Raw genomic sequence first — 22,127 nt, 5'->3', positions numbered from 1 at the left:
AATGTTTTACCCTCAAGCCTTGCCCACCTGTTGCTGTTACCAAGGCCACATTCACACGATACACTTAAATCACTACGGTACCACTTTAACCAGTCGAGGACACACAAATAACTCCAGCTCTGTGGAGGGAAATAGGGGTCTCTGTACAACTTTCAGTACCCTTAACAAATCACAGCTCCCAGAAGTCTTTAGGAGAAGCCATGACTGTTTAAAGCTGTACCCAGTGCCAGATTTAGGGCGGTGCAGGCGGTTCCCTTGTACAGGGCACTGAGCCGAGAGGGGCACAAAATAAAAATAAATAAAAGCCAATTGTTGTGAAAGTAATATTTTTTGCCAAATTCTGCCCCTGCTGTACTGTAGTGCTTGAAATGTACGATATTAATGTGGCCTTAGGCAACAGCAAAACAACAGCAGCAAAACTGAGGGCTGCAGAGGTGGTGGGCAAGCTGGACCACCATCCTTGTTTTTCCAAATCACAACAGGTCTTGCTATTGCAATTAAAACCAGAATATGGATGGGGGGGAAATCACTGACCTGACAAGGGGAAGTTTTGAACATGAAGGCTGGCTCTTCCAAGAATGGACAGAAGATGCTAAAACAACCTGCATTCAAATCCAAACCTCAATAGCTTTCGGGCTGTGTGTACACTATAACTTCAAAGCACATTCTTTTTCTCAGAGAATTCTGGGCACTGTAGTTTACTCACCCAGAGGTACAATTCCCAGCAACCCTTAACAAACTACAATGTATGTGATTGTGACTCTCCTTGGATTCAAAGCTGTATGGAAGACCTGGGACTCCACCCCCACCCCCCGGCCAAATAATTTTTCATTGGTTTTCCAATATTTCCCCAATAATAACCCAATTAGAACAATGCCAATTAATTTCCAATTAATACACTTAAAGTGGCTCCCCACATGGTGGATTTGATGCATCCTTTGGGACTCCTTTTCTGGGTGAGCAAAACTCTTGTGCACGACTGCCATTGACCTCAGCATGGAGAGCACAGAAGAGGCTTAAGCAAACCGATGGGGTTTGGAAAAGGGTTTTCAGGAGCCGAGATAAAGGAGTGTGGTGTTACAGGCAAAAAACCACTGAAAAAGAAATGGGTGCTTCTCTGTAGTGAATATAACACAGCTTCTGAGTTAGTCAAAATGAATAAGCAACTCTCAGCAAATTTGAAAGGTGTGCACCTATTGTCTGGCATAAAGGGAGAGAAGTTTCACCCATACCTATTCTCCTTCCCAACCTTGCTAGTAAACCACCGGGAAATGTGGATTCAAGCTCTGTTTTCAAGCAGATAGCAATTATTTCAGCTAGGCAAGAGCCTAGCTGTGAGATAGGAGCCAAAGAATTGTGATCCAGTTGCAAAGTTAGCTGTGAGATCTCTGCGATGAAAACAACAACTCTCAACTCCTACGTTCTAGCATTCTTACAAAAGGAAACATCCAACTAGTCATGGGGCACACTTTTTGATTTAATTAATTTGTTTTGTTTAATCAATAAGCTGTTGAAACATGGTTTGCCTTGGGATTCAAGGTCTGAACAAGGTCTGAGGAGGGAGAAAGGTTGTTTTCTGCTGCTCCAGAGAAGCGGACACGGAGCAATGGATCCAAACTACAAGAAAGAAGATTCCACCTAAACATTAGGAAGAACTTCCTGACAGTAAGAGCTGTTCGACAGTGGAATTTGCTGCCAAGGAGTGTGGTGGAGTCTCCTTCTTTGGAGGTCTTTAAGCAGAGGCTTGACAACCATATGTCAGGAGTGCTCTGATGGTGTTTCCTGCTTGGCAGGGGGTTGGACTCGATGGCCCTTGTGGTCTCTTCCAACTCTATGATTCTATGATTCTATGATTCTATTCTAATTAGAACCAGAACTGTTCTCATGAACAGTTGATAGTTGTTTTTTGAATTAGGAACACCTGTACATTTGGCACACATTGAAGATACTCACAAACACGTTTGTCTTCCAGATGCAATACAACAGGCGACAATCCCATAACAGGAAGGTATTTGCCACCAATATATCCCAAGAATGCAATGCCTGGAGAGCCAGCTCAACAGCTATAAGTGTAAAGATAAGCACTGTAGACCAACAGGAGCAAGTATCCATCAGAGGTCAGCAAGGATTAGCCATGGAGCCTGTGTACTTCAAGTTCTACTATTTGGCCTAGAAGAATGGCACATGGTTGATACATGCTATCAAGATGCAAGTGCCAATCTAGGTATTGGGTCCACATATATCTTTTGCTCACAACACAGGGTAATGAGAAGATCATAGAAAGGAAGCTGCCTTATACAGAGCCAGACCATCGGTTCATCTCTCTCAGTACTGTCTACACTGACTGGCTGTGGCTCACCAGGGGTTCAGGGGTTCCCAAACTAGAGATGCTGTGGATTGAGCTCAATACCTTCTGCATGCAAAGCAGATGCTCTAACCACTGAGCTACAATCATGCCACCCAGTGTTAGAAACTCAGGTATATAAGCTAGGCACCAAACGGCACCTTAAACCTGGATTATGGGTCGTCAAAATGGAATGTGTATTCACTGGGGGTTGGGTTAGATGACCTTGGGGGTCTCTTCCAATGCTATGATTCTATGATTCTGTTGATCTCAACTACATTGCTTGACGGTAGCTTGCTCTTACAACAAGTCACGTGTTCCAGTAGGCAAGAAGGAGAAACACACACAGGGGAAATGGAAATAGTATTAACTAAGGACTAAGACAGAGGTTTTAAAACTGGTTGCCAACCTAGCATCCAGAAATCTCCACATAGTCACAACTGGACCCATGTCAGTAGCAAAACATGCCTCGTGCCTGGCTAGTTTTGAACACTGATGTCACCAGATGCATCTTTGTACTAGCCTTCACCCCTAGGTAATCCACTCCTCCTTTCACTGCAATACAGTGGACGCTCGGGTTGCGAACGTGATCCGTGCTGGAGGCACATTCGCAACCTGCAGTGTTGCATCTGTGCACTGTCAGTTGCGATTTGGCACTTCTGCGCATGTGCAAAGCGCGATTTAGTGCTTCTGCACATGCGTGAGCGCCAAAACCCAGAAGTAACCTGTTCCAGTACTTCCAGGTTCGGCGTGTTGCGCAACCCGAAAACACACAACCTGAAGCGCCTAACCCGAGGTATGACTGTATATTGTATCTCCCCTCCCCCCCCACCACAAAATACAATGCATAAACTTAGAGATTGTCCGTATAGGGATGCATGAATGATGTAGCTATAGTTGTTCTGCACTGAGCAAAGCATGAGCTTAGTATGTTAAAGGTTCCAGATTCAATTCACAGCATCTGCAGTTAAGAAATCAGACAGATGTTTATAGACACAGACAATACTGAGCTTTGCAGAGCAAAGGACACCAAGTCCATAGAAGAAACTTTCACTTGGAAGCCAAAAGAGCATTGTGAGTGGGGAATATTGTCTCTCTTGCAAGTCAACCTGTTGTCTTCATCCGTACTATGAGTTCCCCGACGCGGGCAGTGGATTCCTTTAATTATGTTTTAACTTAAGGTAGTGGTAAAAATCCAACAGTTCTGAAGCAAAGAGCAATCTGGTAAGATTAATTTGGGCAGCAGGGCTTAACATGCAACACCCTGCGCTATATCAAGGCTTCCAACTTTTCCCAAGGCAAAGCTGTGCGCAATGCATCAGTACATACGCAGATTACATAATATTCTGCGCCAAGAGAAAGCCAAATTTCATGACCTGCATAAAACAAGCAGAGCAAGCATGCAAAGCAATGATGTCCCTTTTGAGATGCTGCAGCTGCCATCACCCAGAAACTTTCCAAGCCTCTCTCCTCGGCCATAACTGCTAGACATTGCGCTTCAGGAGTAAAAGCAGAGATTTTAAGATGCTGCTTCCCTTCACACCAAATTTCTTTTTTTTTTTTTTATAATATTTTTATTTTTCCATATAGACACAACAGAACAAACATAAACATACAAAGACAAAAACAAAACAAAAAACATGTATCATTTCATATCCTAATTTCATATCCTATCTTCCCCGACTTCCTCATGCCTCCCCTTTCTGTATTCCAAATTCTTATCGATTGTTCAGCAAATCTTCCCTTATTTTAATTTAAATTTAGACTATTCTTCCTTATTCTCCTTGTCTTAACCATTACTAATAGTAACCATTTACTTTCCAGTCCAACATCATTCTAACTTTCATTAACTTTGTAATATTTCTTTAAATAGTCCTTGAATTTTTTCCATTCTTCTTGCGCTGCTTCTCTTCCCTGGTTTCGGATTCTGCTCGTCATTTCTGCCAAGCCCATATAGTCTATCACCTTCATCTGCCATTCTTCCAGTGTGGGTAGTTCTTGCGTCTTCCAGTACTTCGCAATGAGTATTCTAGCTGCTGTTGTAGCATACATAAAGAAAGTTATATCCGTCTTTACCTTCACACCAAATTTCAGAATGTGCTCAAGCCCTACTAATAGGTGAGTCTTCTGCTGATACGAGGTCTTCAGGACTGTGCCTGGTCAAGCACTTTGAGGCGGACATCTCAGTCCCCGCTCAACTGTGTGAGCAGGAAGAGCAACCCAAATGCAGCAGTGTTTTGAAGCAAGTTTTATACATCCTAATCTAGAGTGCTCCCAGTCCCCGCTGCTAGACCATAAAGCCCCAAAGTCTAAAATTAAGTAACTTTGCCACTGGCCGCTAGTACCTCACCCACAGGGCAGGTGCTGCCGTTAAGCCAACTGGGCAGCCACCAAGGGCACAGACCTCAGAAGGGCACAGTACTCTGACCTTTGAGGGGCACAGTTTTATCCAGATTTATTTTTCTTATAGCTGTTCATTTCTGATATTTTTATTTTTTTCTACAAGACAACTGTTTTTGTAAATTGAAGCTAGCAATTTATTTTGGTGGGTGCAGTTAGCTTTGCCTAGGGCGCAAAATAGCGTCACACTGGCACAACTCTCGGTGATCACAAGCTCAAAGCTTGTTCCTTTTCTAAAGAGCATGGGTTTTGTTAAGTTGTGGGTGAACCAATTGGACCAATTAGGGAGAGGCCTGGCAGCATAATTAGGCCCTAACCCTGACATGGGTTTAACAAGGAACTCAACAGCAAAACCAAGCTCAAAACCTGGCAACTTAAAATGGTGAAAATACCCTATGAGGGATGATTTACACACCTCTGCTTACAATGACCCGAAGGTGAAGCAGCAGCATAGCATAGGTTGCCGACGTCCGGGGTGAGGCAAGTGTTACGCTCCCTATCCCCCATTAACTGGGCAGCTGGGGTGGAGGTGCCAGGGTGTGCATAGGGGCTCAGTTGGTGAATGGACACCCACCCAAGCCAGCACCCTTGTGGCCAGGAGCACCACCAGAAACCTCAGGGTGACGGCTTTGAGAGGGCATAGGAGTGGGTTAAAATACAAGCTCTACATTCGTGTTTCACGAATGTAGAGACCACCGGCCTCCAATACAATTAAGTATGAACTCATGAGATTCCCAGCAGCCCGAGATCTGTGTGTTCCAGTGAATCGCAGGTGTTAGCCATTGCGTGCTACCATTCCGTACACCATTTTTTTGATCCATGTATGCAGAAGCATGACTCTCGTACCCACAAAACTGGAACAAGGAATATGCCGATGGGCATTTTATCTGTTACAAAATAAACTGACGTTGTCCAGTTATGATGTTGGTAGTCTCTAGATTGCATTCACAGCAGTAAAGAGAAAGCAGCAGCCAGTGAGGGGGAGCCCTGACTCACTCGCCAGCAAAAAGCAGCTGCCATTGCAAATTGGGCTGCCAGGGCAGCGTGAGGAGCAAAACGCATCCCTCAAAAAACACTGCCCCTATGTCGTGTCCCCCCACGCAACACCACTGAGGTGAAGCCATGATGTGCACTGACTCTGTGCATAGTGGAAGTAAGAATGCAGAACTTTGCATCACACCCAGTTCTCAGCACATGTCCAGCTTTCACAACACCATAAGATACACATCTGAAGGAGCTGAGTGTCACAGCATAATGCGATGCCACTCTATAAGGTCACCTTCCTCCTTTCAAATCTCTCCTGGAAACCTGGCGTTTCCACAAACCTAAACTCTCATCCCAGCTGAAACAAAGCCTAGAAGGCCACAACATGAAATTGCTCTCCCTCCTTCATTTCTTCAATGGCCTATTTTTTCTCCCCTCATTGCATGGTGCTCTCCTACCATTGCAGTTCAACGCTGTAAGCTCTTTGCAGACGGGATCCAGGTCTTAATTATTAAATGCCATTAAAAGCATCATGTATGCTGCTGCTGCAGTAGCCTGCAGCCAGCCACATGCCTCATTTTACACGGAATCCAACTCATCTGGCTGGATCCACATCATGTCAGCATGAACAGGACACTTCAGTGACGTCTCCGAAGGGAAACGGCAAGAGGCTTGTCAGAGCTATATACTGAGAACAGGGATCAAGCATTAGCTGGTATCCAATGAGATCAAGCCATGCCAAGGGCTGGAAGCCACATTGAAGTCAGAACCTAGGACAAGTGTTGTCTATACCAAGAAACAATGGCATTGTGTTAGCAGGGGTAGGGGAGGGAAATCTCAGATCCGGGGGCAAAATGTGGCCCTCCAAGCCTCTCTATTTGGCCCTCGGAACCTTCCCAGGCCATCCTCCCCCTAAGAAGATATAATGCCATTAAACAAATCTATTGCTGAAGTCACATTTGGAATACTATATACAGTTCTGATTTCCACCCCTCTAAAAGAATATTGTAGAGTTGGAAAAGGTTCAGAAAAAGGGGAACCAAATTACCATGCAGATGGAGCAGCACCCTATAAGGAAAGGTTCCAGCTCCTGGGACTTTCTAGTTTAGGGAAAGGTTGAATAAGGGGCAACATGATAGAAATTTTTAAAATTATGTGTGGAGGGGGAAAGCGGATAGAGAAAAGCCTTTCTCCCTCTCGTGTAACACTGGAACTTGGGTGGTGTTCGAAGAGGATTAGACCTCTTGCGTGTCTGGAAGGGTAACAGAAAAGGGTGGACAAGTTTGTCTAGAATCTAGTGCACTGTGCAAAGATAAAATTCACATTTGTTGCTCAGTTCACTTTGGCTCTGGCCCCACCCACAGCAGTCATGTGGCCCCTAAAAGGTTGCCCATAAAGGAATGTGGCCCTCTGGATGAAAAAGGTTTCCTATCTGTTGCCCTGCCCTACTGAATTCAATGGGACTTACTTCCAGGAAAGCATGGTTAGGATTTCAGCCTAAACTGCTATATAGGTAGGTTACCATTGCCAAGACTAACCTCCATTACGTTCGCTACAATGAACTGTGATAGCTCCATGTATGCTTCCCCGAGTTTGTTAGACAGAGGTTGGGCTACAAATTTGACGTGGCATCACTTGTGTTTCTGAATGTCTGCTAGCTACACAAGAACTGGAAACAATAGACTTGCCTCTAAGTTAGTCCCAATATTGCTTCTGAAAGATGTTCAGGGTCCAGCAACTCTTCTGCTGCAGCCTATACACCAGAAAATGTCACCATACACAGCCTAGAAGCGCTTCCAGACAGAGGGTTCCAATTCTGCCTGTGACCTGCAGTGGGAGACTGTTCGCTGTCCCAACTTCAGAAGATATAGCCTTTTCTGGTACGTAAGTATCTTCCTGGAATGGGAAGGACACAGTCCAGTGGACAGAACGGTCTTCTCCCTTTCCCCAGTCCTTCATAGTCACCACACGTCCCTTCTCTCAATTCTCCTATTCCCTTTTTCTCCTTCTGTAGAAAGCAAAAGATGAGCAGCTTTTCCACAGAAGGAAGCATACTATGGCTCCTTTTAGAGACTTGGCATCCTGTACCACAATAAATTGTTCATGGACAATAGATACTACAGCACAGCGTGCAATAGGATGTTGACTTGCAAATAAAAATGATGTGTTCATTGATTCGTTTATATACCACCCATCATCCTCCAGTTAGGATTTCAGGGTGGGTACAATGACTTGTTGGGACGCAGGTGGCGCTGTGGTCTAAAACACAGAGCCTAGGGCTTGCCGATCAGAAGGTCAGTGGTTCGAATCCCTGCAACGGGGTGAGCTCCCGTTGCTCGGTCCCTGCTCCTGCCAACCTAGCAGTTCGAAAGCATGTCAAAGTACAAGTAGATAAATAGGTACCGCTCCAGCAGGAAGGTAAACGGTGTTTCCGTGCACTGCTCTGGTTCGCCAGAAGCGGCTAAGTCATGCTGGCCACATGACCCGGTAGCTGTACGCCGGCTCCCTCGGCCAATAAAACGAGACGAGCGCCGCAACCCCAGAGTCGGCCACGACTGGACCTAACGGTCAGGGGTCCCTTTACCTTACAATGACTTGTACAAGTTACAATAACAGACAAAGCTGCTTAAAACCTTCAAGTTCACATGTATGTGTGCGCAGATGATTTTTTTGGCCAAGGCCAAAAGGTCTGCAACACAACTGCCAGGGAAGCATATTTAGGGAGGGTATAAATAGCAAACATAATAATAATATTCCAAAACCAGGGCCAACAATGCTGACAAAGCCCTTTCCACTTGTTAAGTTACAAACTTCTACAGATACCCACCTTACTTCTGTGATTTCAAGCTGCTTTGGAGTTTAATACTGTATTTCAATTGTTGTAACCCACCCAGGGAAATTACAGTAAAGGGTAGCAATTAATAATGAAATAAAGAGGTATCTGTAGAAAGCACTAAAGTACACTCCATCAGATACTCTGGTCTACAAAAGCCATAATTGTGAACCACCCCGTAATCTATCGGTATAAGGCTATAAACAAATTTCATAATGATTTAATTAATACACAATATTTACATATATATAAAGCATATCCAACACACACTTAAAGCGCATGATCCACACACACACCTGGGAACTTTAGTTTAAAGGTACTGGAAATTTCAACTCTAGGAGGTGGTGGGAGCTACGGTTCCAGGATTGTTGTGGAGGGAGTCAGTGCTTTAAATGTACGGTATGGATCCTACCCAAAGACCTGCAGGTTCCCCGAGAACCGCTGTATAGCAAGAACAAGCAACCTAGGTACCGCCACCCCAGAGTTCTTTCCATGGAAGGAGTTTTTCTGCAGGCAAAAGATTCAACTCCCTCTCCAACTGTTTCACTTGTTGTTTCCTGGGAGAATGGAAAAATGTATATTTACCTGGCCAAACCCCTTTAAAAGCTACAAATACAGCAAATGGTAAGTATAGGGCACTTAAGAATGTATTATTTGGACATTCAGAACAACATTTGGTATTACTGTTTATTATATATCTTTTTCCGGGGGGAGGAGCTCCACCAAACCAGATTATGGGCCTCAAATTGGTTTCACTAGGAGTTGCATTATAGCAGATAACCTCAAGAATGAAGAAGACAGTGTGCCTACTTGGCTCTGCAGGGTGTAAAAACGTTTAGTGCAACAGGGTCATTTCCACGATGTGGTGGAAGAAAACCACCCTTATGAGCTGTGCACCCCTGCCCCAAATACATACAGGGAGAAGGACCAGCCTATTCTGTAGAAAACTCAGTGTTCCCACTACAGCAGGAGATGCCAACTATTTGGGGCCAGTGGAACATCTGGAACCTTGAGAAAGGGCAGTGAGCAGCAGACCCCAAAATGGCTGCAGTGGGGGAAAGGTGTGGCATAATATAAAATGGCTGCCAAAACACAAAATTGTGCCCCTGTGCACATACACACGATCAGCCGTTCCATGAACGGGCAAAAGACACTTACAGAGAGAGCCGCTCTAAAACTCTCCTCTGTTCAGGACAGATGGATTGATGGCTTCCACTTCAGATATCAAAATAAATGTTGGTGTGCTTGAAGAGACATTTGGTGTAAGAGGCTGAGCCAGTCCCAACAAGAAGGAAAAGCAACAATCTCTTGAGCATTGGGAATTTTTGAAGTGGTATTTACAAAGACCTTCTGTGGGCATCATGGGTGGGTGGGTGGGTGGGGGGTAATGGCACGCACCCTGCTGCCCACTGGAGACCCTTGCCCTACAGGGAAGGGTCTCAACTTTATAAAAGCTTAAGGCACAATCCTAAACACGTCAGTCCTGCTGAATTCAATGGTGCTTACTTCCAGGTTTGGAAGTAAGGTGGGGTTTGGATTGCAGCCTTATCTGAAACATATTGAGCATTGTGGTTCATTCCACCCTTCCTGGAATTATCCATGCAATTCCATCTAAGGTGACCACGTTATCTGAAGCCTGAATTAGTCCTTCCCTATTCATGAAGGTTTCTTGGAGTTCCAGGCTTCCACCCATCACATTAAAAACAACAACATATCCTTCCTTTGTACTCTAGGGGTGAGGAACTGTAGCTCTTCCAATCCTACTGGACCATACAACTCCCCTCACCTTTGACCACTAGCCATACTGGTTGAGAGGAATTGAGTCCAACAACATCTGGAGGGCACCAGGTTCCCACTTGCATCCAGAGAACATGAGTATTGCTGCATCAGACCAGAGGCCGATCCCGTCTAGCACCCTGCCTCCCACAGCAGCCAACCAGAAGGGCAGGGTGACGGCACAGCCAATCTTCCCATATTTCATCATGTAGTTAAGAGTCAGACCAGCACCATTTGGGGAATTTAACTGCATAGCCAGGGAGGGGCAGTTGCATGCCTTCAATGACAGATGCAGAATCTCTGCAGCAAGGTGGGGGAGAAGGATTTAAAGATGCAGTACAACAGGCAGGGAGGGTCCCTGCATAACATTCGCAACCAGCAATGAGACCCACATATATGTAAATACACTTGTAGTGCACTTAAGAAAACAAGCACACAAATATCTTCTTTGGTGAGCATGTCCACATAATTCCTCTTGTTCATCAGTAACTGCAGAGAACTCCTTTAGCTAATCCGTTTTCCCTCCACTTACAGATACAAACCCCCAGCAGTTACACACCACATCACTTGTCCACAATTTGCACCAGAAAAGCTACTACCGATATACTTGACAGCATTTGGAACCCTCTGAAATAAAAATAAATAAAATGTGGTGAACACACAGCACGTCATATTGAAATAACACTGATCTCAATCATAGCATCAGTCATAAATTCATACTACTTTTCCTTCCAGATAAATCAAGTTAAACCCCAATAGTGATAGTTCACTTGGCGCAACATACAAAGCGATCCCCCATGCATACCACTTGGTACTTAAATGCAGAAAAACATTCTCAAATATATAAATGTTGACCTCTGCATTTCCACATCTTTAGGAACAGCTCAATCAGAACTATTGAATTTCTTACCAATATGAATGGGGGTTACAGAGCACATAAGAGTAAGCCATATCTGTTAATGTGCCTGAGAATGCTCAATTACCTTCTCCCCCCCCCAAAAAAATTAACTTTATGTAAGAAACAAAGCAATCTGCCATCAAGCTCAGTATTGTCTGCAGCAACTGGAAGTGCCTCTCCAGGATTCCAGAAGGGATCTCTTCCCAGGCCAACCTAGAGATACTGGGGACTGAACCAGGCATCTTTGGCAAGCAATGCAGATGCACCAAGACCTTCCCTTAGAGAATCACACATGCTAAGTTTATTGCAGGGATGGGTCAAGTATTTGGTCCACTTAAGTTTTATTACAACGCCTGTGCCCTCTAATGTGTTAAATTTGAAAAGCAGGACTGCATGCTCATGGCAATCTAGATTAAGTTAAATTTGAATGCATAGTCACGGCAATACACAAATGCCTTCCTGAATGAGATTAAAGCCCACTTAATACTGTATACTGGAGACGGGAGGCAAGAGCCACTTCAGATTTACGGAGAACTTTCCAAAGTCTCACTTGAATGACTGGGCAAGTCCACAATGACATAATATAACCGAACATTTTATTCATCACTTCATTTAACCTATTTCACGCAAGAAAAACAAATGATCTAAATTTGTATTTAAAACTTTTGCTACTCGTTTAAGTTTGTACAGTTCATGTATTTCATAGTTGCCATCTTTTATATATTGAAGGCAAAATAAAATGACATCAAAATCCACCTACTATGCATTTTTTGCTTGAATCCCAGTATACCAGCAGACACTAAGCAATATGCTAGAAATTGGCCAGTTGCCCACTTTGGCCAGGGGGCTACTATTCCATCCAGCCCATTCCCTGCTTTAAAGTACCTAAGACTACAGAACTATAAATGGTGTTAACGCAAAATGCCTACAATCAGAATTGTGCCTCTTACATGGTTGGCCTATAGCAAAAAACCTCTGAACTGCCAGGCGTTTATTTGACGATTTGCAAGTTCTAATCTAGGACCTGCCACCAAGTTCATTTGCAATGGAAACTGAAGGCTTAAGCGTATCCTCCAATCCCAGATGCAATGGACCATTCTGGCTGCTGTTGTTTTTAACACGCTTCAACCCAATCCATCATATTACTGTTCTGTGGCCCTACATAAACACCTTGCAGAAAGACGGCTTAGCAATGACCTGCTGCCCTGTGGACCAAGGGGGGCATTTCTGCCTCCAGTACGCACAAGTAAGGCAGCTAAGATACAGAAAGTGTTAGAAGCAGCCTACCATGAACCTTTGAGGCTTTGCCAGCAAATTGGTCCCAGAGCCCTCCAAGCCATATATAAGCATGCTGCTATTTCAATAGAATTAAGACACTGTACAGTACTGTTTTAACAGGGTTACCTAGTCTATGAGAGAACATCAAAGGAGGACAGCCAACCCAAATGAAGCATATCACATAACGAGTTCAATAAGGATTTTTTTTTGGGGGGGGGAGAGAGCCACCAACCTTCTTAGATCGCAGGCACAAGCAGAGTATTAGCAATAGGTTAGTCCCATTTCTTCTGTACGCATACTAAGAATGTACTGTAGAGTTTTTACAATGTTTGGAAGGGTTTAGGACCAGAATGGCCGCCATTCTGCGCCAAGAAACCTACACGGCTATTTTTCAGAGGGATGGGGGTGGGGAGGAAGACAAGTAATTGACTGCAGCAGCCCAAGGGGAATTGAGGTTTCTTGGCATTTCAATAGCCACGCACACAAAATGGAGGCAACCGGGTCCTAATATATATATAAAATCAGCTTCTTATGGCTCATGCTACAGCTACTTACTTTGCACAAACAGGTGTAGAAAACCACAAAAGCTTGAGTGTGCCACAAAGAGGAATTTTCACAGGGAACCTGCACTACCTAATGAGGTGTCTGTGCGACTTGCTCAGATCTATGATGGCCAGTCAAGGACATATAGTCGTCTTCACAAGGCGGTGGTGATGCAGACAAGAAATGCAGAAGACTGGATGGAAGACGGGAGCAAGCAGAAGGGAAGCCAATGACAGGTTCTCCATTGAAAGCCGAGTCCAGAAGCCACTTTTGCATGGAATTAAACTGCGTTAGGGTGGTTGTTTCCAAAGCTTTCCCTAGTTCCAAACTAGAAACTTAAGACTTGGATAGAGGCATGACTTGAATTTCTAACATTCGCAGAAGTGACCTGCTTTGTTAGTTTGGGATATTCTTTTCAATTTTTGTTATAACATGTTAATAAAAATTTTAAAATATACACTACTGCATCTGGATTCTGACTACACAAGAGGAAACAAGGAACACCTAGATGTGGAGGAGGAAGAGGAAAGCCAAGCATCCGTCTGCTTCTTCCAATCTACGCCAAGGTCCAAAGCCAAGCTCTAAATCAGCAGAGACGCCCATGCAGCGTCTAGTCTTAACAGGCACTGCAGGGTTTTATGAGTAGGAAGTGCAGGTTTGGTGCTCCAAAGGCTGTTTGCTCAGTAGGTCTGGGCTTCCTGCTACTAGTTAAAGAGAAGCACCACAGGTTAAGTAAGGAGGCCACAGGTTAAGTAAGGAGGTGGCAGACAGGCTTTCGGAAACCCTCCATTTTTTTACAGTAAAGCCACCCTTAGGCAGCAATCACCGCCACCAGCTGCGTGCACAAAGGAGAGACTTCAAGAACCAACAGCACTCCTCCTCCCTAGGAAGACTAGGAGAAAAGGGATGCATTCCTCTTTTACCACTCCCATAGCGGATGCATTTTAAAACAAACTTTCACCCAGCCCAGAAAACGGCCATAGGCCTTTTGCTCGCAAAGTCAAGAAACCGCAAAAAGGGAGCAAGAGGCATTTTGCTTGGCCCAGGGAAAGAGCGCGCACACAAGAGGCAAAGTTCAGGGCGAACCGGCCACCCTCCTCCCCACGCAGCCCAGCCTTTCCTCCCTCCGAGCCCGCAGACCTTGGCCAACCCAAAGGAAGGCGCATCCCCGACGGGGCTCCCCCACCCCCCAAAAAACCCCTACCTCTTCCTCGAGGCTGTTGCTGCTGTGCTCATTCTCCTTGGGCAGGTTGCTCATGGTGGGTGCAGGGCAAGTCCGAGGAAAGCAAGGCAGGGGGGCTCGCGTGCTGGTCCTGGGCGGCTGCCTCGCCTTCTTCCTTTCCTTTGCGCCTCCTCCTCCTTCTCCCCCCTTCTTTTATCCTCCCCTCAGAGGGGAGCGGAGAGGGCGAGGGTCTGCCTTAAGCGGGGATAAGGTGGGGCAGGTGCCTGGTGCGAGCCGGGGACGCGGGGGGACGCAGGTAGGTAGGTGCCCGAGGGGTGTCTGAGGAAGAAGGAAGGGGTCCCGACGTGCGCTGGTGCTGTGCAGGTGGGCGCGGGGGGAAGTGCGGCTTATTTGACGCGCCCCAGGCTCACATCCAGCTGGCTCGCGCCGCCGGCCAATGAGCGGCGAAGGGGGCCAACGAGCTGCAGCTGCTGCCGGGCCCCGCGCAGCCCGCGCTCCTCGCCTCAGCTCTTCGATTGCGCGCACCCACAGGGAGCGCCCGGCCCGGCCGGGGCGGGGCGGGGCCGCCAGCCCAGCCCCTCGCCCTGCATCACCGTCGCCAGGGGAACTCGCCAGCCAATCCCCGCCGCCGCCGCCGGCTGCAAACTTTCTTCGGCCCTCGACGGGTGTCCATTTTTCCCTCTCCCCCCCCCCTCTCTTTGCTCCTTCCTCCGCGAAACTTTTTAAACTTTGATGAACTCGCCCGATTGAACTTTCTTAAAGGGCTCGTGCGCGCTTCTTTCTTTCTCCCCCTCCCGTCTCCTCAGAGGGGTTTCCTTTCCCCGAGGGGGCGAGCCAAGTGCCCACTCCCAGCGTTAGGGACCCCCTCAGGTGGGCAGGTAGCCAACTGGGTGCCAACTTGAATACAGTATGCGGGGGCGGGTGTGCAGGGAAGCCCCGCCCCGCAGAATCGATCACAAGACGCAGCAGAGGCACACCGTTTGACTGGCACATCAACTTTGGGAGGGCAGCCTCGTCAAATATTTTATTGGGGGTGGGAGCGAGGCCCCTTGGAGTCGGCGCCCAGGGCAGACAGGCAGGCAGGCAGTTCTCCTGTGCAAAGCGCTTTGCAGACGACCAGTCCGTACCAAGTGAGGGGCCATCAGGGCTTTGGGGCAGACCGTCTAAGACGCCCTCCCAACCCCCACACCCATCAGTCGAACAAACAGAAGAAAGACACACAGCCCGCGCCCTCCCCAAAAGGCGACAGCGGTAAAACGCGTTTTAAAGTAACGCAAAGCAAGTGGCGTCTAAAGAGCAGCCGTCTCCCCCGTTCTAAGAGTATTTAAATGTCTAAATTAAAATCACTTTGCTTCTGATAGACGTAGCAGGACGGGACAAGCGACTCTTCTGGTTTTCGGGGTGGAGGCAGAGAATTGCCCTTTCCCAGGGTTCCGGAGGGCATTTTGAGCCAGCCGCTCCCCAAATCTATTTGAGAGAGCGGATTTACAGGCGCCCCGAGAACTCCCCCCGGAAGGAAGTTGGAGGGCGCCCTTCTCCCCCGCATTCCATTGGTGCATTCCGTCGAACTTTTTAATGCACATGTTAGAATTCAAACTTTTAAATTTACATATTAGAATTGAACCATACGCTGAGAATTTAAAATACGCAGAGAATTAAATGTAAAGCAACAAGGCTGCATAAAATTAATAATAATGTCACAACAAATAATAATAATAATAATAATAATAATAATAATAATAATACGTGTGTACATGGGCGTAGCAGGGGGCGCACACCGTCTTTTTCCAATGTTTTGTTCGAGGGCCGCCAGAGGACGAGCGACCCAAATGCTGCAGCGAAATGAGGGGCGAGGTGGGAGGCGCGGAGACAACATGCACCAAACTTGTGTTTCGGGAGTCTGTAGAATCATAGAATCGAAGGGACCCCGAGGGTCATCTAGTCCCTGCAACTCAGAAATCTCAACTAAATCATCCACGACAGGTGGCCATCCAATCTGGGGGAATCTAGGGTTCAAATCACCACTCAGCCACGAAGCGCACTGGGTGTGTGTGTGTATGACCTTGTTGTCAGTCACTCCCTTTTTTTCAGCCTAACCCTAACCTATCTCGTAGGGGGGATAACCATGTACTACGCCGCCTCCAGCTCCTTGGAGAAAAAGGAAGGCTATAAATGCAACAGAAGTATAAAACTATTAAAAGGCAACTTTTGCAATTGTATTAAATTTGAATTAATTATATGTTTTTGAAAAGCACTAAAAAATCTATTGGAATAATGATGATGATGATGATGCCAAAACATCGGAAGTGTACAGCGGGCGCTGAAGGCCAACCAATCCACGCCCCTCGAGCGCCACCCAAATCCCAGATCTCCGGCGGGGCTCATCCTTCCGCCCTTCCCGTCGTTGGACCTTGTTCCGTTTACTTAGATGCGTCCGCTCAGGACCCTGCGAAGCATCAAACCTCGTCCGCGCCCCCCCCCCCCGCGGCTGCCTCGACGACGTGTGATGAAGCCCAGCCACTGCAGGAGCCCGGGGTGGTGCGTTGGGGTCCTGGGAGGGAGTTAGTTAGGGGTGGGGGGCTCGGGCTTTTCTGAAAGTGCAGTAAACGAGGCGTTGCGTGGAATTAGGAGTGGGGGTGGGAAAGGGAGGGGGCTTTCGTACGCCGCCGAATCCGATTCCTCCATGGGCCGAGGAAACGGCGACCCGCTTCCCCAACTTGGGGGTGTTTTTTTTCCTGACCCCTTCATGCAATCAGCAGAATCAAGCAGCACAGCTATTCCTGGAGCGCAACTTTTTAGGCTCCGGGGGGAAAGGGCCGCGGGAGGGGGGGGACTGCAGACGTTTGCATGTTCCTCCACGAAAACAAAGCCAACAAATAACTTTATATAGAAAACACGGCAACAAGCACGCCCAGCTTTTCCCACGAAGTGCTATTTTAAAGCGAGGGACTCCTGCTTTCTTCGTGGGAAAAGCTTTCAGACGTACACAGACACACGTATATAAGAAATACGTCCACGTGGGCTGACATGCTTCAGGCCTGGAGAAACTTTACGCAAAGTGCTTGTTGAAAACCAGGGCTGGGGAACCAGCGATGGCCCTTGCAGATGCTTCCACCAGCCCCACAGCCAGCATGACCAGTGGTTAAAGGGGGGGGAAACCATCCGAGTGGCCGAACTATTTATTCCCTGAAGCAGATGTTCTGCTTTGTCATTAGCGCTTCGTTGTTGTCAGTGGCTGCCTGCAACGGTTACTTGGGAGGAAAGGGGAAGGCACTCTGTACATGCTCAGAACCACTGCCGTAGTCGCATATGCAGCACCACTACGTGGATGCGAGGATTGTGACTCGCTGTGTCAGCTGCATGTCGGAAAATACTTACTGCGGCCGCCCCACTGACAAGTAATGAATGCGGTAGGATCGCGAGGTATAATTTATCTTCCTGGATACAATTTTATTTCTCCATGCCACCCCGCACCCGCTTAAAGGGATGCATTAGTATTTTCAAATTTTCCCTCTCCGCTCTTTCGTCTACTTTTTTGTGAAATGTAGGTTCCCCCCGCCCTCGACTTTTGCTACAAGGGGGCGGGTAAACAGGAGAGAAGGTCGCTGCCATGGTATGCAAAACTTAACGCAGCTTAAGCCACGATGAACACAGTGGAGCTTGCTTCTGAGTAAACATGTGGAAGTTTGTGTTGTAAATGCTGTGCTGAACCCATGTTTTTTCCCTTTCCCAAGGTTTGTGTGAAGTGCCAGATTTAGGTATAAAATAAACAAGCTCTATCTTAGGGCCCCACTCTCTTGGGGCCCCCCAAAAAAATTAAAGTAAAAAAACCTGAATGTACATTTCCAAAATATAAGATAAAAAACAAATAAAATAAAAACTACATACAGCAACAGTGTTTTGTGTTGTGTTGTGTTGTGTTGTGTTGGCGCCTGTGATGTAAGTAATGGGCTCCGCCTGCTCCCTAAAATATCACTGGTTTGCTCATTTCTACATGGTACCTCGGGTTAAGTACTTAATTCATTCCGAAGGTCCGTTCTTAACCTGAAACTGTTCTTAACCTGAAGCACCACTTTAGTTAATGGGGCCTGCCGCGCTGTCGCTGCTCGATTTCTGTTCTCATCCTGAAGCAAAGTTCTTAACCCGAGGTACTATTTCTGGGTTAGCGGAGTCTGTAACCTGAAGCGTATGTAACCCGAGGTACCTCTGTATGCCTACATTCTGCATGGACTGGTTGCATGTGTTTGCATTATTAAGTTTGTTATGAATAAAAAATCATTTTAAGTTAGAGCTTAATAATTATTTCACTATTAATATACTACTTCTTAATTGTATTTCACTATTAATACACTTCTTCTTAATTGTATTTCAGCTCAACAATTACTTTGATAAAATACATATTTTGTTATGTGCAAATGGCTTTAGATACCTATTAGGTCCATAAATTACCATATAGCATACAGTGGTACCTCGGGTTAAGAACTTAATTCGTTCTTAAGGTCTGTTCTTAACCTGAAACTGTTCTTAACCTGAAGCACCACTTTAGCTAATGCGGCCTCCTGCCGCCACCGTGCTGCTGGAGCATGATTTCTGTTCTCATCCTGAAGCAAAGTTCTTAATCCGAGGTAATATTTATGGATTAGCAGAGTCTGTAACCTGAAGCGTATGTAACCCGAGGTACCACTGTATATTCAACACAAAAAAACAGCAACAATTTGTTGTTGACAAAGGACAGCTGGACATATAAAGGGCCCCATTACCTTCAGTAGCTTAGGGCCTCATCAAACCTAAATCCAGCCCTGTGTGTGTGTGTTGGCAGGAGGGAAATTAGACTACCTGTAGATTCAACTTTAATACCTAATTTCCTGCTGCTGTCAGTGGCAGGATCAGGAAACATATTACCTGCGGGGGGGGGGGGGGGAGGGCTGTAGGGACTCAGAGCTAAGTCCTACTCAGACCAGACCCTTTGAAACCAATGAACCTAAGTTAGTTAGAACCTAACTTCAGCAGTTCTACTCTGAGTAGGACTAGCACCGAATAGCATCCACAGAGGGCTGCCCCCGCCCCCATGAGGCAAGGTGAGGCGATGGCTTCGGGTGGCAGGATCCACAAGGGAGGCCCACTCTCCTTGGAAGCCCCCCATGCTGCCTTCACAGCGGCCTGTTGGTGAATAGGAGGCGCTGCTGGTCTCCCCACCCCACGCCTGGAGAGGAAATGGCAGGGCCTGCTGCGCTCTGGCACCCACCCGGTGTGATTCTTCTGAGTGGGCCCCTTTTCCCCTGTGACAGCCATTGATTCCCAGTTCAGTTGCTGGGTGAAGTTGTTTTGATCCCCGCTTGTTCCTTCACTCCCCGCTTCTTCCCTGGCAGGTGTGTGTGTGTGTGCCGTTTTGTGGTTTGCCTCAGGTGGCAAAATGTCTCGGTCTGGCCCTGCATTCACAGATGGGGTAAAATGCATTTCTGCAGTGCTGGCGGGAGCTTTTCCCCATGTGTTAGATTTCAGGACAAATATTGGGCGGGGGAACGCGACTACTTGTGTGGAGGTGCTTGTCTGCTCAGCATCCTTCTGGTCCACATCTCTCACCGATATAAAGAAATTTGTGGGGAGTCCATGGGAGAGGTGCTGCATTCCTCTTCTTGCTTGTTTGAGGAGGAGGGCTTTTTTCGGGGGGGGGCTCTTTGCTGCCACAAATCACAGGACACAAATTTCGTTCCTGTTACCCCCTTCCCAGAAAGCAACCAGCGTACAGGTAGCTTCTCAGGGAATCCAGACCCGAATGAACCCGCCATTAATTTTCTTCCCCACCCTGGTCTTGCCTTTCACTCCCCAGCACAAAACCTCAATGAGAGCAGAGAGACGTTTGATTGTGCAGATTAAGATTTCTCGTGCAGCTATGTGCTGTCATTACTAGATGTCCCTGTTAAGTCTACATTGATTCTGGCACCAATCTGGGCTTGTTACCCCTTATACCAGGGGTCAGCAAACTGTTTCAGCAGGGGGCCGGTCCACTGTCCCTCAGACCTTGTGGAGGGCCATACTATATTTTTTTTGGGGGGGGGGAATGAACAAATTCCTATGCCCCACAAATTAACCCAGATATGCATTTTAGACAAAAGGACACATTCTTCTCATGTAAATTCCTGGACCGTCTGTGGGCCGAATTTAGAAGGCGATTGGGCTGGATCCGGCCCCCAGGCCTTAGTTTGCCTACCCATGCCTTACACTGTGTGGGAAAGCAGAGGTCCAGTCCATCTTGCCTTGTGTCTCAGGGCACAGGAATTTATAATTTATATTTATGCTTATATTCCTTGCTGTTTCAAGGCTCAAACAGGGAGGTGATGCTAAAGGCTACATTCTCTTAAAATGTTACACTGAACCAATGAGCATTTATCCACACGAGAATTCGTTGCAGTGGTGTGGGACCTCTGACCTCTGGATGCTGTCAGCATCTCCCATCAGCGAGTATAGCCATTGTCAGGGACTTTAGATGTTGGTGTACCTCAGACTACTGGAACCAGTGAATGTGGACCCTATTAATAGTCTTTGTTGGTAGCTATAGAACTGATAACTTTACTTCTCTTTTTAAATTTTAATTTGGTTTTCTGCATAACATTTTTTCACCTTTCGGTCCTGTTTTTTTCTCCTTTTCTTTTTTCTAATTGAAAATGCAGTAAAATAGCTACATACAAATTCAATAAAACAGAGAATACAGCTATTGTTACACTATGTATTGCTTTGTGCTGTGTGTACTTCTCTCTTTAAAACAAACAAACCACCACTTATAATAATGGCAATCAGTCACTGCTTCCTGTAACAGGGAGTTCCGCAGATCGTATATGTATGTGAGGATTTCTTGCTCGTTTTGAATCTCTTAACGCTGAGTCCAACAGGTTTCCTAAAATTTTAATATAAGTACAAGAAACTGCTTAGTGCTTTTATTTACAGTTATAAGTGGCATGCACATTTTGTTAAATAAAATAAAAGGAATGATTATGCAGTAGCAGTCAGCAACAGAAGGATTCCTGAGCCAAATTTAATGTACAACGACCTGAAGGATGCTGCCTGGCCTACCCAGTGCCCAATCTCCAGAGAAAGCTGGTGGGACGCTGAAGCTCAGGAAAATCACTTTTACTCAGTGTCACTGTATATAACCATAGGCAGATAATACAGACACACTGACATTCGCACGTGATGGCTTAGAATTCCGGCATTACCACATCTTTTTACGTGGTTGTCGTCATGCACTGAAAATAATCCATCCAAGCCTTCACACAAAAAAACTCACAAGTGTGCACTCATACAAATTAACCACAAAAAGGACAAAAGGTGCACACACACACACACACACACACACACACAATATCCAGGTTGTTGTTTTTTTAAATGCTACTTAATATTAATTCCTAGTTTCTCATTCATTTTCCTGTACTGCCTTTTGTCACACTGCCTTTTGTTTTCTGCCGTGTGCCAAATTGGCAGCTCTGGGGATTATTTTCTTTAGAGAGAAAAGAAACACTGGGGACTGAGCCACACTGTAAAACCACATCCTCTGGCTGGAAAGCCTTCCCCCAAAGTGTGTGCCAAAGATGAGCATCGGTGCTGGAAGTTGATTAAGCTGAGGCTTGGCTTGAATTAAGAGTTAGGGCATAATAATCAAGCAGAAAATTCTCCAGCATGCAAGTCTTAGAAATGAAGAGGAGCTGTGCAAGAACACAACTGTCCCAAGAGCACAACTGCACAAGAACACAACTCGTGTTGATTTCACGGGCAAGCGGGGAACATGCACGGAAGAACTTCCCAGTACATCAGGTGTGAGGAACCTTGGCCCTCCAGATGTTGCTTGAACTACAATCCCCATCAGCCCCAGCAAGCATGACGGCAGCCAAGG

The 22,127-nt window shown here is 46.4% G+C and overlaps 1 protein-coding gene across 5 annotated transcripts in view; it reads right to left on the bottom strand.

The window, feature by feature from the left end:
• Positions 1–15,642, bottom strand: part of RBPMS2 (RNA binding protein, mRNA processing factor 2) — a 49,193-nt gene extending 33,551 nt beyond the window's left edge. For 4 of the 5 annotated variants that reach the window (XR_014541699.1, XR_014541700.1, XR_014541701.1 and 1 more), the window contains exon 1: positions 14,261–15,106. Coding sequence is in view for 2 of the 5 variants with exons in the window: in XM_083587070.1 (XP_083443196.1) it covers positions 14,261–14,314 (54 nt within the window). In the remaining 3 variants the exon portion in view is untranslated. Of the gene's footprint in view, positions 1–14,260 lie in introns of all 5 variants that reach the window. The other variant, XM_083587071.1, reaches the window with a different exon arrangement.
• Positions 15,643–22,127: the final 6,485 nt, after the last annotated feature.

This window comes from Podarcis filfolensis, assembly GCF_964270895.1.
Source record: "Podarcis filfolensis genome assembly, chromosome: 14".
NCBI lineage: Eukaryota > Metazoa > Chordata > Lepidosauria > Squamata > Lacertidae > Podarcis > Podarcis filfolensis.
The sequence above is the reverse complement of the archived record's forward strand: the minus strand, read 5'-3'. Positions and strand labels throughout refer to the sequence as shown.